Genomic DNA, 17619 nt, shown 5'->3' on the forward strand with positions numbered 1-17619 from the left:
TTCTGATTTTGAAATGAGCCTTCGCCCATAGGCCACTGCTGTTATTGGATCTTGCTTCTTGAAAAACCTGGAGGTGAAACAGATGGTTTGTGTTTTGGGTCCATTTTGTAACTGGGTTGGTCTGCTGGATGTGATGTCTTCAGAAGTATAAACCGGGATTCCGTTTCGAATGGGCCCACAAGCGATTTTTATACGGGGGAGGGTTTTTTTTGGGAGTTCAATATGAAGCCAATCAAGAAATAACTTTATTGGCACTTGAAGGTCTAGCTGCTGTGGTCAATCGTGTGACTTGTTCCGTTCCCGTTCCGGGTTCGATCCTCTATGTGCACGTCTGTCACCCCCGCGGTGCCTTACCTGCTCCTGGGCTTGCAGGATGTCCAGTGGGCCGTGGGGAATAGTCGTGGTGCGCGTAAGCTGGCCCGGACACCCCACGTAAATCAAAAAAAAAAAAATAAATAAATAAATAACCTTACTGTAATTATTATTATTATTTTTAAGTATTTTTTATTTAAAAATACATTAAAATTATAAATTTTTTATTTTTTAAAAATTATTTTTGATATCAGTGCATCAAAATAATATAAAAACATTAAAATATATATTATTTAAAAAAAAAAAAATAATTTACAATTTTTTTCAAAAATGTTTTTCAAACTCAAAAACAAAGCCATGCTTTCCTTTTTTTTCTTAGTGCCTAGGATACTTTAAGAAAACTGACCATTAAAAAATGTCTCTCTGGCCTACCTATTAAAAAAAAACAAGAGTAATCTGACTCAACATGTTCATACCACGAAAAATACTTTGTTAGACAAAATTAATAAGAGATTTTGAGTATGTTTGAGATTGTCATAGTAATGGTGGTTCAAAATGTTTTAAATTAGAAATGTATTAAAATAATTTTTTTATTTTTTAAAAATTATTTTTAATATCAACATATTAAAACTATCTAAAAATATAAAAAAAAATTAAATAAAATTAAAGGAAATGTGGTTTTTTTAATTTCCAACCACATTCGTGATTGTGGCCAGCTTATCCCGATGACACCCGTGGTATCAAAGGCCAGCATCCCACTTCTTCTTATTGGCGCACTAATTTCCCTTTAATGGGCTGATCATTGCATTTGGAAATATGCCACCACCTTTCCTCTATGGACAGAAACGACATCCTTGCTCTTATTGCAGAACCGTCAGTGGATGGAAACCAAGAACCAGATTGATGGGATTTTGGCTATCAACCTGCAGTTGAAGAGAGTCTCACAAAGCTTATATGACACGACAATTTTCTTCTAATCATGAACTGCAACCCAACGCGCACAAAATTGAAGAGCTCGCTCGAGTTCTACTCCTAAAACGAATCCAAAATCATCTACAGATTGACCTTGGAGTAGAATGATTAGTCATAACACATGCCTCGGATTCAATCCACCGAAAGAGAAGTGGTAGAACACGCATTAATAAACCTTTCAATTTGATAATGAGACTCACCAACCACACTAACTACCAAGTATAAATTAACACTGGAAAACACTCTTAATCCCCATCATCTTCTTCAAAACTCTCTTCTGGCTACCTCATGTATCAAATGGGAAGCATTTCTTCAAACAACAAGAGCATATTCCACATCTCAATCCTCTTCCTTCCGTGTTTCACTTGCCTGACTTATTGCCAAGACTTTCAAGGCCTGTCTCCATTGATATCACCTCCATTAATTCCAGAAATCTTAAACTTCTTAGACCAAAGGCTTGCCTTAGTATATCCAATAATCCAAGACTTCAAGAACACTATCACCTCTGATCCCCTTGACATCACTCAAACTTGGGTTGGCGCGGATATATGCAACTACAAAGGCTTCTACTGTACTAGTCCACCTGATAATGACTCTGCCATTACCCTTGCTTCCATTGATTTCAATGGATTCCAGCTATCTGCCCCTACTCTCGATGGCTTCATTGATCAACTCCCTGACCTTGCTCTCTTCCATGCCAACTCTAACAAATTTTCTGGCACCATATCACCAAAAATCACCAAACTACCATTTCTTTATGAACTAGACATAAGCAACAATAATTTCTTTGGCAGTTTTCCCATGGAGGTTCTTGCAATCCCTGCCCTATCATTTTTAGATATCCGATTCAATTTCTTTACTGGAACAGTTCCTCCACAAGTATTCACTCAACGCCTTGACGTACTCTTCCTCAACAACAACAATTTTATGCAAGGACTCCCTGAAAACCTAGGCTCGACCCCAGTGCTTTACCTCACCTTGGCTTACAACAAATTTATCGGTCCAATCCCACGCAGCATCATTAAAGCTTCCGCGACATTAACTGAAGTGCTGTTCTCGCACAACTTACTTACAGGTTGCCTCCCATATGAACTAGGTTTTTTGAGAAAACTAGTCCTTTTTGATGCTAGTTACAACTTCTTAACCGGTCCTTTACCATGCTCGTTGGGATGCTTGGCTAAGCTTGAACAGTTCAATTTGGCCAGCAACTTATTGTATGGACAGGTGCCAGAGGTGGTGTGCGCATTGGGGAAATTGGTGAATTTGTCACTTTCAAGTAATTATTTTACAAAACTAGGGCCAAAGTGTACGAAACTAGAGAGGAGTGGCGTTCTTGATATTAGAAAAAATTGTATTCCTGATCTTCCTGGTCAGAGATCAGCGCGGGAGTGTGCGGCTTTCTCCTTGCACCGTAGGTATTGCTCAAACCCTGCTTCGTTCAACTTCATTCCTTGTAAGGTTCCATCATTGAGTCATCCTCAGATTGGAACAAAGAGAAATTTGGTCGGTTATAGTGCTCTTTTGAGACAGGCAGTTGAATTTCCAGGAAGAAACTAAGAATGTATGAAAGGTTTGTCTAAACAATGTAAAGGTTCATATACAAGCTGCACAAACTTCATGCTAATACGAAATTACGAATCGCAAGAATGGTCCCGAAAAAACATATGCAAGCTGTACTGTTCACAAAACAAATATCGCTACTTGAAATCGTTCCTTCTAGACTGGGTATGTGTTGTAGTTACCTTTAATTGCGCATAGGCTGTGTGGCACAAGGGCAAACAAGATTGACCATCATCAAATTAAGGGCTCGACTGATTATGGTTGTAAAGGACTAATTATGGTGGTCCGAGAGGGACCGTGGATGCATCATTAAACAATAAAAAGATACACTAACTTCAAGCACTTGACAGACAACTCCAAGGAGTAAAATTGGTTTCTTGCCCTCCCTAATTTTCTCCTGGATAGTTACAACAATGTGTATCAACATACATCTCGGGTATGTAATATCGTTGGTGGATTTAAAATCCAAATGCAGTCCATCTGGGCCTATCTCAGGCTTACCAATTCTCAATCCGCTCGGATTAGCATAAGCCTCTGAGTTCAACTCGGTCCTGCTATGGTGACCAGGAAAGTTCAACCAAGCACGGTGCTTGAGAAACCGCAGATGCGCCCTGTGAGGCAAACAGATGATTTGGTGGTTCGCGTATTATTAACGAGAAATTTTAGATTACTTCGTAGGTGATTAGACGAAGTCGTCAGATTTCAGAGGATGATGGGGTTCTTTACACAGTTAAGAAGGACTGGAGATGTAGAAGATGGTTGATGTATCTACAAAACAGATCTCCTATACAGGATGGGGGGGTTTTGCAGTCATAAGTTTAGTGTATAGGGAGGAAATGTATAAAATCAAGCAAGGATTTGAGGGAAAATATTGGGAAGAAGAAGATCCTTGAATCCTAGACCTCCTTGTTCTTTATCCAGGCATAGAACTTATAATGTGGATAATGTTTAAAATTATAGAAAATTACAATTTCAGTGCACAACCTTTGATTTGTGTTCCTTTTTTAGTGCTTAACGTTTTATCTTATATTTAAGTAGTTTATCTCTAATTTTTTTTCAATTTAAGTTTTTTCCATGATTAAAGATCGTTAAACATTGATGTGGTTAGTATCAATTGACACGTGAATCATATTATATTGGCACTTAGCAAGATTACGATCTCTAATCTCTAAGTTCTTTTCTTCTTTGTATATGTTTCTTTTTAAAAATGAACTTATATAGTAAATATTGGTAATTACTATTAAAATGCTCTGGAGTTGTTTGGATTGGTTCGCTGTATTTTTCATGAATGTGTTAGTTTTGTTAATTAGCTATTAAGATATGATTATGAAAGAATCTAATTATGAAAAATAACCCCAGAATAGTCATGCTGTTAAAAAAACCACGGAGCTCCATTCCACCGGGGAGTTTCAACAAAATTTAAATGGAAATTTTTATTTAAAATAATTTTTAAAAGTGTAATTGTAATTATTTTTAAAGTATTTTTTTTAAAATATATTAAAATTATATTTTTTATTTTTAAAAATTATTTTTAATATCAATCCATCAAAATAATATACAAATATTAAAAATATATTAATTAAAAATTAAATTAAAGAAAAATTAAAATACAAAATCTAACAGAGCTAAAAAACCGGATCTCGCAGTCCCGTAAGAACTAACGGGGACCTCCCAAGAAACATACATGAGCCTCAAGGACAATAACTCCACAGCTTTTATTTCTAACCAAGTAAAGCATGCCAGTCCAAATTATATTATCAATCGTTGTACCTCACCGACACAAATTTCTTGTTTCCAGCTCTGTCAGTGCCTTGACGTACGCTTTGGTCACGTGCATCACGTGACTAAATTCAAAAGTAAGAGAATTCTTTTGAAAAAAATACCTGCGAGTCATACTCATCAGTATATCAGTCCCTAAACTCGCTAGAGTGTTTGTTTTAGTCATTAGACATGTTTTTTAAAGTGTGTTTTAATTATTTTTTTATCTAAGTCAAATTAAAGTTGTGTTTTTTATATGTTTTTTTAATAATTTTAATGTATTGATGTTAAATTAAAAAAATTATTTTGAAACATTATTATTTAAAAAATATTTTTGAAAATTACATGGTACCACATTACTGACCATAAATCTTGTTAATTTCTCACATTATGTATCTTAAAATAACAAGTTCATGCATCATTTTCCTTACAGTAAAATTGAGTTTTTTTTAACCCGTGTTAATTAGTAAAATACTATATTTACAAAGATAATTGGATAGTGTTAGGACATTCAAAATTTTGTTATCATTTCTTTCACTTAGCAACATGGAGAAACTGATACCAATATCATATCTTTTTTTAACAGAAAGAAGCTCTTTTATTTGATTCTCTCATTATATTGTTTTAATCTACATGTAATAGATATTTTTAATTATTAAATAAAAGAGTTGATGTGATTTATTTTGTGAACTAACATGACAAAATCTTCATTTTATGTTTTTCCTTATTCGTATATTTGAAATATAATATGGTAAAATTATTTATAAAATCTCATTTTTTTTCTAACCAGATTTAATGATTTTACAGTCATGGAAACCGCAGAAAGCTTGGGGAGGAATTAGCAAGATTATAAAGACTGGGGACTGATCTGTTAGTCACTGTGCAATCTGGGTACTGATTTGTAGTTCGCCAAAAGAAAAGAAAAGAAAGTGATAATATCATAATAGAGCAGTCCATGTTTTTTGCCTGGCGTATTATCTGGCACCTGCATCACCAATCCCATGAAAACCTCACGAACCTTCTTGTCTGAACTCTCTTGCAGACCAATACCAGGGCGCGTTGCAAACCATACAGATAAGGAGCGCGTGTGGATTCCAATATTCCAAATGTAAAAATCAATCGAGAGAGAAGTCCTAAAAGCAAGAAGTCAGCTAAAGCTCCCCTGAGCCCCTGTTACCGTCACCGACACAATAGTATTCTTTACCCTCTTCGCTCCCTCTCCTCTTCCTGTTTGGGTTAACGCATTTAATGGTGGCTAAATTTGGAAGTTTACAAAAGTGTTTCCTTTCAGAAATGTGAAGAGCAATGAGATAGACATTTTAGCGCTCCTTTAGTATTAAAAGGTTGTTAGAAGGTCTAATGAAGTGTCCGCTTGAGTTGAATATGCTTCTTTTGTTTAACAGGCCAACACTTTAAACTAGTAAAAGATTAGAGGCTCATGAACAGTTAACCAGTCACGTTTTGGTTCCAAAACTCCCACCTTTTCTTAGCAACCAAACAGGGTAAGACATTGAGTGAAAAAGGCCTTTGCTAATCCAAGAATCAGTCACATTTTGGTTTCAAAACTCCCACCTTTTCTTAGCAACCAAACAGGGTAAGACATTGAGTGAAAAACGCCTTTGCTAATCCAAGAATTAGCCACATTTTCGTTTCAATATTCCCTTCCTCTTCTCATCAATCAAACGAGACCAGACATGAAAGTAAACTGAGAAACACGTTTTTTCCATTCCAAGATTAATGGCCCATTAATTGTCAATCATACACTCTTTTTTTCTCGAAATTCCACCTCTTTTCGCATTGACCAAACATGATTAGACGTAAAGGTAAATTGAGAAAAAACGCTGTGGCTATTCCAAGACTCATGGCCAGTTAATCAACAATCAACTAGTCATATTTTTGTTCCAAAAATCCCAGCTTTTCTCATCAACCAAACAGACTATACATAAAAGCAAGATTTTGAACAGCGGGCACTTGATTTTTCATGCTTGATTTTGAGGATTTTTTTGGCAGTTTAAGTCCTATAAAAACTACATTTCTATATTAAAAGAAAGAAGGAAAGAAAGATATGCGATGGTACAAGTAATCACACAAACCCCTGATCTCAATCATCATCATCCCCGGATGATAAAGATGCCGTCTTTGTTATTGAAGTTGGCAATGATGATGACAAAGATGTCGAATTTTTGCAGAACTCAAAGCAATTAGCTTCCTTTCTCTCCAACACAAAATGTCCCAGTGAATCAACAGTCTCTACCAGATTCTCTTCACACAGAAACTCTTCACTATAAACCCCCTCAACTTCTCTATCAATTTCATGCACAAAAACATGTGTCTTCTTGTTGCCTCCTCTCTTACTCCTTGCCATAACAGCAGCAGTAAATATTGGTGACATCCTCCCTGGAGCCGCCGCGAAATACCCACGAGGCCCATCGATTAAAATCACATCCCAAGAGATTTCATAAATGTGATTAGGCATGTCATTTATGCCAAGCTTACAATCAGAGAAGAGTAGATTTTGTACAGGCCTGCAGTCACCATTAACTTGCCCCTTTGTCACTAATAAAAGATCACTCATTTCACTAACTTTGGAGGTGAATTGTATATCATAAGCTTCGATATCAGGGTGGTCTTTTTCAAAGTTCGAAACAAAGTACTCACTTTCATCAAGAAAGATTGTACGACCATGGAAATTGAGTGATTTCCACAGAAGGGTCTCGTGGGTCAGGCCAAAAACGAGGAAATTGCAATGAGGGGAGCAGTTTTGAAGGGTGGTGACGATGGTGGAGAGTTCAGCAGATGACATGTGGGGTGTTGTGGAGTTGGCTGTGGAGGCGTAGTGGAGGAGGGCAGCGGTGATGGAGAGTGGGAGAGAGGTGGTGGAGGTGGTGAGAGTTGAAGTTGTGGTGGTTGTAGGGAAGGTGGTGGTGGTGAAGAGAGTGAGAGTGAAAGCTATGGTAAAGGAAGTGACTATGAAGAGTAACCGAAGACGGTGAGAAGAAGGCAGGGTTTTGTGGATTGATGGGTGAAGGAGTATGAATTTCGTGTTAGTGTTTGTCTTCATTTTTCCTTGAGGTGAGGATTTGAAAGTTGAAACAGACAAGGTTTAGAAGGGTTCAAGTTTTGAAATCTCTCTCTCTCTCTCTCTCTCTCTCTCTCTACTTTCTTTAACTTGGAATGAGAGAGGGAGACAGAGGAATCAACGGGGGAGATTAGGAGGGTAGTACGCCAGTCCCAAGGAGAGAGGTGAAAGGTACTGTGGCGGGGATATAAATTTGTATGCTTTTTTTTTTCAATGTATATCAGAAAAAAGTTATTTTAAATTTTAAATTTAAAAAATAATTAGATATTTTCTAACTATGATAAATATTATTCCCAGTCTCGAATTGAGATAAAGATAACATCAATACATATAGTATTTAACTATAAGACATCATAATAATAAACAAATGTGCATGTACGTAACATTGCAATGTATTTTTTTTAATTAGTTTCTAATTATTCCATTGGATTTTTTATACTTGTGTATCTCTTAGGAAGTGTATGAATCATATCTTCCTAGGTAATTATATTTCCTAATACACGTTTTTTTTATGATTTAGAAATTAAAAAAAAATCCTAAAAAGGAATTAGCAACAAAAATAACTTTTATAACATATATGCATTTGTGTAGTATTGTTATTTTTTTTAATTAATTTCCAAATATTCAATAGATATTTACGTATAGTTAATCTAAAATATTGTTGTGAAAATAAATGTATAAATCACGTCTTTCTAATTGATCAGAATGGCAAGAATAATTTATATTATAGTACATTCATTTTTTTTTTAGTAGTGACCATGGATTTTGACTAATTTTATCTTTATCACGACTTAATAATGATACTATATTTATTTTCTTAAAATCACGTCTTTTAAAAATAAATAAATATTATCTTTATTGTAATTGTGAAAAAAAAAAGATGATATTTATTTATTTATAAATTAAATAATTTAATTAAATATCTTTTAAAAAAATTAATGAAATTAATTTTATCATATTTTTTTAAAGAATTCATGAATTACACATGCAACTCTTTAGATTATACTTCTTTTTTAAATAAGTTTAACCGTATTATATATTTCTTCAAATAAAATTATTGTGCTAATTTGAAGAAAAACTATAAATTTGCGAGGGTCTTGGACTGAATTGAAGTTATATTACAAGAAATGAAGCATATTCTAATTTGGTTTAATTTTTAACAACAACACTGCTTCTTTCCACGTTCAGGGACGTTCCATGCATCGCATTGAGATATTTGGTTATGCAAGCCCAAGAATTTTGCTATTTTTTTTTTTTTTTTTATTTACGTGGGGTGTCCGGGTCAGCTTACACGCACCACGACTATTCCCCACGGCCCACTGGACATCCTGCAAGCCCAGGAGCAGGTAAGGCACCGCGGGGGTGACAGGCGTGCACATAGAGGGTCGAACCCGGGACGGGGGCGGAACAAGTCACACGATTGACCACAGCAGCTAGGCCCTCAAGTGCAAATTTAAACTTTAAAAAAAATGGAAAAACTTCAATTTCCACCCAGAAATCACGAATTCAAAAATTAGAAGAAAAAATTCTAGATAAAAAGTTCTTTGATGGTGGTTTTTTTTTTTTCATTTAATTATCAGGTACAGAAATGGGGCAAGGGACTGGGAGAACCAGTCGTGGAGGGACAGGGTCATTAAAGAGGGGCTGGAAACTTTTGAATAAAATAATGTTAAAACATTAGAAAAACTAGCATGAATGGAAGGAAAGAAGAGACAGGCTAACAGAAAAACAGCACGGCATTGTTCCGAGTCTCGTGTAGTAAAGAGCGTAGTTATAAATCTGGTTGGGTTTTTTTCCGGCCAGGAAACCAGATTTTAGATCATATGGTTCACTGGGGTCATTTATATATATATATTTGTGATTTTAATATAGTACATTAAATTTTTTTGAAATAATATATGTGTATATAGATTATATATAATCTGATGTTGAAAAGTAAAAAATAATTCAAGTAGATATAAGTTATAAAAAAAATACGAAGCATAGTATATTTATCGCAAATTGAAAACTGAAAAAAACAATATATATTTATGTAGGCTATAAAAAAAAATGTGAAGTGTGGTATAGTTATTCCATTTTAAAAAATTAAAAATCAATATATGTGTATGTAATCATATATAGTTATTTCATGTCAAAAAATTATGAAACAATACATATAAATGGAAGTTATAAAAAAAATATAAAGTGTAGTATAATTATCTCATATTGAAAAAATAAAAAATAATTTATATGAATATAGATTATATATAATTATATCATTTCAAAAAGTTTAGAAACAATCTAAGAATATAGACCGTAAAAAAAAAATGTAAGATTAAGTATTAATAAATTAATTTTATACTTATTTGATTATATTAAAAAATTAAAAAAAAATCAAATCTCACCCTTATGCTAAATCACCATAGTTTTAAGTTGACCTGATCCATGTGCGATGACTAATCAATTTAATGCCGATATCATTCACCTGATTAATGTTTCTCACATTTACACACACTAATCACTCATTAATATACCAATTTGATTTGGTTTTAGCGAGAGATTTTCAAGAGAAAAGGAGAGAACTCTTTGATTTCCTTTTCCCCTACAGCCAACGGCTTCCAAACTTCCTTGAGAAGCTTTTTTTTAAAAATAAAAAAAACCTCGATGCCCCTTTTCATTTTTTTGTGTTATCTTTTACTTTTGTGTTTGATATTATATTTTGAAAGTGTTTTTTAAAAAAATTAAATTTATTTTTTATTCAAACTAATATTTTTTTTGATAGTTTCATAACATTTCGATATGCTAATGTCTAAAATAATTTTTTAAAAATAAAAAAATATTATTTTGATGTGTTTTGAAATGAAAAACACTTTGAAAAGCAACCGCTACCACGCCCCCAAACACACTCGTTTCATTTTATTTTTAATACCAAATTCATTTATTCCAATATTGGAAATTTCTATTCAATTATACCCAACCCATTTTATTTTATTTCTTCATCATTTTGTGCTACCCAGTTGTTACCGTTGTACAATATCTTGTAACTTTCAGCCAGTGTTTACACTGAGTATATTGAAGTAGTATTAACAAAAAGATGAGATTGTTTATTATGACGGTGTTGAGGATGCTTGTTCATCCACGAGCATCCCAGATCTATCTACAAGTCGGGGTTATATTGATGTTGTCACCTACACAAACTTGTTCTCGAGTTAGACAAGTTGAGTTGGTAGTGTAAGTCCATCTACGAGCGTCCCATGTCTGTCCACAATTTGTGTTGATATTGGTCCTCCTCACCTCTACACGGATACTACAAACCCGTCCTCAAGTTAGACGAATTATGGTGGTGCTCGATCCAGACCCGTCCACGAGTGCTTCATGCCCTTGCACAAGTTGGAGTGATTGTTAGATATAGTTACATGTTATTATATGTCATGAGAATTATAAATTGATGCATAGTTAGTTTAATTTTAATAATATGTTATGTTATGTTAGTCTTTGGTCTAATTTGGTTAATTATAATTGTTAATTCCGTTTTTAAGATTGGAAAACTAGTTATTTGAATTATGCGAATTGTGGTTTTTTTGGTAAGAAATTAATGGTCAAAGAAATTGTCTTTAATTATGTCTCTTTATCAAATCACATGTGTTATCTCACTCGTGTATCTCATATTTTATATGCAATTCTTGTGTAGCTAGTAAATGTGACCCACGAGTCACAAATATTAAATGCCACATGCAATTAGCATATATTGAATGCAACATAAATTTAAATTGATTTGAAAATTGCAATAAATAAGTTTCGGTGGTGGGAAGGACATGATTGATGATTGTTAAGATATAAGTCTTGCCAGCGGTGCAAAAATTTATGATTTCTGAGGTGGTTGCACCGAAGTTCAAGGCCAACAAGATAGAAAGCAGCTACATAAGCAACTGATACACTCCTACTTGAAATGTAATTAAAAGAAGAGGTGGCTGTCTCTCTTCTGTGAACAGAAAAGGCAGAGTTGCCTTGTTACTACATTAGTTGCGTTTACCGTGTGTTACTTGTCGTCTTTTATGCATATTCTCAATCAATTAGGACGAAGATCAAATAGATAAGAGAATCATCAAATCAAGTGTTCTAACTGGGCATATAGATGGGAGCACTGCATTAGCAGTTGAAAAGGGAAATTTCCAAGTTCTTTAATTTCAGTGCACAAGCATAGAGAGGATTTTAACTCAAGCCATGTTTTCTGCTCCTGCTCGGTATGACTTGGACTAAACACTCATTAACTGAAATGCTATGGGGTAGGGACTCGGGTCGTAGGGCGGAATGAATTGTTGGCCGACCAAGTTAGAGATATTATGAAAATCTTGAGGGCTTAGTCTTGATTTTTAACTTATCAGTGACTAATATGAAACATACCGAAATTCAGGTTGGGAATTTTATAGGGGGCCACGGCTCCCTCGCATTTGGCTGATGCTCTGCCACTGTTCCTGGGCATGATAAAACTTTTAAGAAGTATTGAAGTGTGTGAACTGTCAATCTTCTGCAATTTAGCCTAATTAGTGGCGTGATCACCTCAAAATCAAATAGTTGTGTGAATTTTGAAGCTCCATTCGCTGGTAGAATTCTATGCGGTTTAAAATATTTTCAGCAAGAAAAACGATCGAGAAACCCCGCAAGTAAGTTTATTGCATGAATGTGAACTTCCACGTATCAAGAGCAACTGACAACTCCGAGTTGACCTAACGAATACCATCTTTATTTGTTTACATGTGAAGAACGAAGCAAAGAATTACGTTGGAGCAAGCAAACAAACACTTAGACAAGTTCTAGAGTTGACACGTCTGCAAGCTACTTTTCGAAACAAGTCTAGGATTTGTAAGAGTGTTATAATTTTTCTGATTTTTCTGTTTCCTATCGAAGCAATTGATTTCACTATTTGTAAGAGTGTTGTAGATTTTTAAAAAAATAGTGTTTATTAATATCATAATAAAACAACATGCCATGTGTTTGCAGTCTTCGGTGTTTCATGAGGGTGGGTTTGAGAACAAAATCAAGCTACGAAAGAACTCCGAACAAGAAAGGATCGATCTAATTTAACAATTCTCAGAGCGTAGGGGTTCAATGACTCGTGATTTTGAAAAAGAAGAATGAAAAGGCGAATACTGTAGTAATAGTTTTGCCAGGGGTGAAAAGACTCATCAGTGTTATCAACCAGGATTGCTCGTTGCCGAAACCCAACGGAGAAAGGACGGGTCATTTCGAGGACAAATTTGAACTTATCCAAAGCACTGTTATTAAACCCGGCCCGGCCCGGCGGGTCAGCCTGGTGGCTGGACCGGTCTGGGTTTAATAAAAGACCGGCTGTGGCAACAGCCCGGCCAAACCCGGGGCGACCCTGCAGGTCGACCCAGAACCCGGGTGACCCGGACGAATCCAGACGAGACCTGGTTTTTTTTTTTTTTCAAATGTGGGATTTGAAACCCATTAGTATATATACTCTATGTTCCCATGAAAAAAACCATATTTTTTTCAATGTGGGATAAAAACCTTTTGGTTTAAATATTTCAACTTAAAAGGATAACGTATTATCTTTTCAATGTGAGATTTGAAACCCTTTCATATAGCTACACTATGTTCATAAAAAAAACCATGTTTTTTCAATGTGGGATAAAAAACCTTTTGGTTTAAATACTTCAACTTAAAAGGATAACATGGTATCTTTTCAATGTGGGATTTGAAGCCCTTTCATATATATACTTTATGTTTCCATGAAAAAAACCATGTTTTTTCAATGCGGGATTTGAAACCCATTAGTATATATACTCTATGTTCCCAAGAAAAAAATCATGTTTTTTCAATGTGGAATAAAAAACCTTTTGGTTTAAATACTTTAACTTAAAAGGATAATATATTATCTTTTCAATGTGGGATTTGAAACTCTTTCATATATATACTCTATGTTCCCATGAAAAAAGTTATGTTTTTTCAATGTGGAATTTGAAACCCATTAGTATATATACTCTATGTTTCCAAGAAAAAAGTTATGTTTTTTCAATGTCGGATAAAAAACTTTTTTAGTTTAAATACTTTAACTTAAAAGCATAACATAATATCTTTTTAATATAGGATAAAAAACATTTTAAAATATTCTTTTAAACTTCATAATATGTATAATCTATATTTACATGGATTTTTTCATATGAAATATTAAAACTTTAATTTTTTTTTAATTTTTTCGGGTTAATCCGGGTTAACCCATGAAACCCGGGACCCGGCCCCTTGGCCGGGTCAACCCCGGGCCGGGTTTAATAACTATGATCCAAAGAGATAAAAATAATAATAATAATAATAATTAAAGAATGCAAAGACCAAAGCATAGAGAGAAGATGAGAGTAAAAAAGAAGAAGGGAAACCACTAAAATCATGGTTGATATTATTATTTAGGCTCGTAAATGATTCAACCTATATCTTAAAGTATTTTTAATTTTTTATTTATTTAAAACAATATTAAATTAATAATTTTATCGTGTTAATAGTAAAAATAAAAATAAAATATATTTTTAATTAAAAAACATTCTTATACAACAACAACGTTGTATGGCGTTGCTAAAGATGGTATTAGTCACGGTGGTTAACGTGTCAACATCAACTTGGAAATTAGACGACACTTTCAAGTTTCACCAGGCATTGATGTGCTCGTTTTTCCAATTCTCTAGAGAACTGTGCTGAGGTGACACGCAGAGAGAGATTTTAAATGTGAAACTGAGTGCACTTAATCTTCATGTATTGCTTCAAAAGGTGTGAGTTTCTCTCTTAGTTATGTAAAATTTTATATTCTCTCAATTTAGTTTTTATACTTTTTTCATGATTTATTCTTAATTGAAAATCTATTAATTTTAATTTATCATTAAAAAAATAAATCAAAATGAAAAAAAAACATCAAACTTGGATGGCATGCCATAAATTTTCAAAAAAATCACTTTAATCCTTGAACTTTAAAAATAAAATAAATTATATAATTTCAGGACCTCAATATTTTCTAATTCAATTTTGGTATAACAATTTATTTTTTTTATTTTTTAGTTTCTCATTGAGAGAGAATAGAGAGATTTCTTCAGATTTTAAGCTAAAGAGAAAGAAGTGTTGTGTTCATGAATTTTTTTATCACTTGTACTGATGAATTTTATTTTAAAAAAATTATTTTCAAATAATATTTCTAATGCATGTAATCTTGCATGATTTTTTTTTCTGTTCTTATTTGATTGGATTAATTTAATTTTTTTTTTTATTTCTATTTTTGTTTGCTTAAATAAAAAATATTATAATAAATAAATTTAGTAAATATAACCAAGTAAATATTCTATTTTTTGAAATTCAATATCTTCATTTATATCTATTTTTAAACATTTTAAAATTTATTTTTAAAATCATAAATACTATTTTATTTCTTTATTTATTCACATACATAATTCTCAGATTATTTCATTATTTGCACGAATAAATTAAAAGGGAAAAGAGAGATGGCAATGTCATGTCATCCACCTCGAGACCGGTGGCACAAGCTCTTATGATCTTAAAATCTACTTTGCCAATAATTTAATAGAGAGATAATTACTTTATATCAATAATCAGATCCAGGCTCAGCCTAAGATCTTAAAAGGCCGAAGTGCCGGAAATCTTAACCGAGAGATAATTGCTTTTAACAGGAGCTCGTAGCTAGCATCCACTGTCTTATCCTTTTGCTTTCCTCGAGGTGGCCATATCCTGCAAAATTCCTTAAAATAATAATAATATTGGGACATGGCAGAGGTACGGTCGACATGTATCCAGTTTCTATATGCTTTTCTCACTGTTTAAATGATTGAGAGATTTTGGACACTAAAAAATAAAAATGGCTGAGAGATTAGCTTAAAGAATGGCTCCGGGTTCATGATTGATTGTAGACTGTGATGTAAATCAATTCATACGACAAGAAGGGTGTTTTTCTTTGACTGTTCTGAGGTTTCGAAGATCCCACTATTTTGTCCTGACATATTATTGATATTGTTTTTCCTAACGAAGAAAACGAATCAAGATTAAATAATAAAAACCACATAAAAATAAATAAATCCATTTGCAAAATTAAGATGGATAAAGAATTGAGACTTTGTAAATTGACCAATACTGTTTTTTCTAAATTAAATATTATTTTGATTAGAGTAATTCAACAATCTTAGTGTAATAATTTCTTATTAAAATAATTATTGACCTCTGAAGGAAAAAAATGAAAATTTTATGTACAACATTCCAACGAGGTGTCATAATTATCATGGAGAATCGGGTGGCCGAATGATCTGTTGCGTAGTTTTTTTTTTGGACTTTTGGATACATGCTTGCAACGGGCCGGAGGCCTACTCAATCTCCGTGAAAAGTTATGCTGCATGACCGGAAAAAAGAGAGTAGAAAGGTTATTTATTTTATCAAAAAAACAAAAAAAATCAACGGAGATTAAATAGTAAGAGTAATTTATTTCGGTTTGATTTTATATAAAAAAATAACCAAACTGAATTTTTTTAAAAAAACCAAAACCAGTTTAAACCGACCGGTTTCGGTTCAGTTCCAGTTCAACCTAGTTTGACTTGGTTTTTTCAGTTTGGCTCAGTTTTTTCGGTTTCATACTTACAAAACCAAAACCGAACCGGCCGGTTTTTTCAAAATTTTAATCGGTTTAATCGGTTTTTTTTCACGGTTCGGTTTTTTTGTTATCTTTTTCCCGGTTTTCTCGGTTTAATCGGTTTTTTTATTTTTTTATTTACCCTTGTTAAGTAGTGAGATTGGTCATAGGCTACTTTATCTTCATATATATATATATATATATATATATATATATATATATATATATATATTTTACTTACTTCACTCATTTATCCTATCTTTCTTTTTGTTGGTTTGAGCACATTAAAATATCCTCTCTCTTCTTTTAATAGTTTTTGCAAACTGAGATTAGAAATTTATTTAGCTCTCAGCAGTTGGAATTATCTTGTTATCAAACACATCAAATTATTTAACTAAAAGTTATTGTATTATGTTGTAAGTAAAATCACTGAATTGTTTGATGGTATAATGTTATGTTTATTGAATTAAAATTGTAATTAAGAATATAAATTTAAGATTTAAAAAAACTGTATTTAATTATTTTAAATAATAGGAAGAAGAAATAAGAATGAAAACATCACATGGGTTTTTTTTAAAAATAAATAGAAATACTATAAAAAAAGTATAACTCAAAGAAGTAAAATTAAAAAAAAAAATGAACTCAAATATAAAAGATCACATACCAATATATATATATATATATATATATATATATATATATATATATAGGCTCCGGTTAATTATCATTCAAAAGAAAAGGAAAAAGAAAAAGAAAAACCTCTACCAATAACAGTATGCTCCCCTAACGATGGATAGGCCATAGACATGAAACACACCGAGGTTCCGAGTCAAGTCGTTGTGAATCTTTCTTTTTTTCTTATTCGGTGACGGGGTGCTCTGGAATTATTGTGAGTTTGGAAGTGCAACAGTGAGAACGTATATGACACTACCAAGTCTGGTCTTACAACTGAGAAATTTCTTCTGCGTGTGCAGAGGACAATTTTCAAGCTAGCTGTACTGTAAATGTTGTAATTGGTGTGAAAAGTTGTTATTTTATTTATAAATATTAGTTTGATATTGATATAAATTAATTATAAATAATATTTTTTTTAACAAATTATTTGTTTATGTTTATAGAAACAAAAACAAAACTTTTTAATAAACTTATAAAAGTTGTTATTTATATTTTTTTGGTAGAACCAAGGGTATCCTGAGCGCTGGCCCAGACTAATCCCTTTGCGCACCGGGTGGCAAGTGCTCCTCAAAGGGCCGGCTGCAGACGAAGAGGAGGGTCGAACCCCAGACCTCGTAAGCGACGAGAGCGCGCCTAACCGCTC

The 17619-nt window shown here is 33.2% G+C and overlaps 2 protein-coding genes across 2 annotated transcripts; one reads left to right on the forward strand and one right to left on the reverse strand.

The window, feature by feature from the left end:
• Window positions 1–1455: 1455 nt before the first annotated feature.
• On the forward strand, window positions 1456–3003 carry LOC7490050 (uncharacterized protein At4g06744). Its single transcript, XM_024608226.2, has one exon. It carries the CDS (start codon window positions 1573–1575, stop codon window positions 2839–2841), a length of 1269 nt encoding a protein of 422 aa, XP_024463994.1. The 5' UTR covers window positions 1456–1572; the 3' UTR covers window positions 2842–3003.
• A 3700-nt stretch (window positions 3004–6703) lies between these two features.
• LOC7490049 (protein IRX15-LIKE) lies at window positions 6704–7663 on the reverse strand. Its single transcript, XM_002313096.4, has one exon. It carries the CDS (start codon window positions 7661–7663, stop codon window positions 6704–6706), a length of 960 nt encoding a protein of 319 aa, XP_002313132.4.
• Window positions 7664–17619: the final 9956 nt, after the last annotated feature.

Source organism: Populus trichocarpa, chromosome 9, assembly GCF_000002775.5.
Source record: "Populus trichocarpa isolate Nisqually-1 chromosome 9, P.trichocarpa_v4.1, whole genome shotgun sequence".
Classification (NCBI taxonomy): domain Eukaryota; kingdom Viridiplantae; phylum Streptophyta; class Magnoliopsida; order Malpighiales; family Salicaceae; genus Populus; species Populus trichocarpa.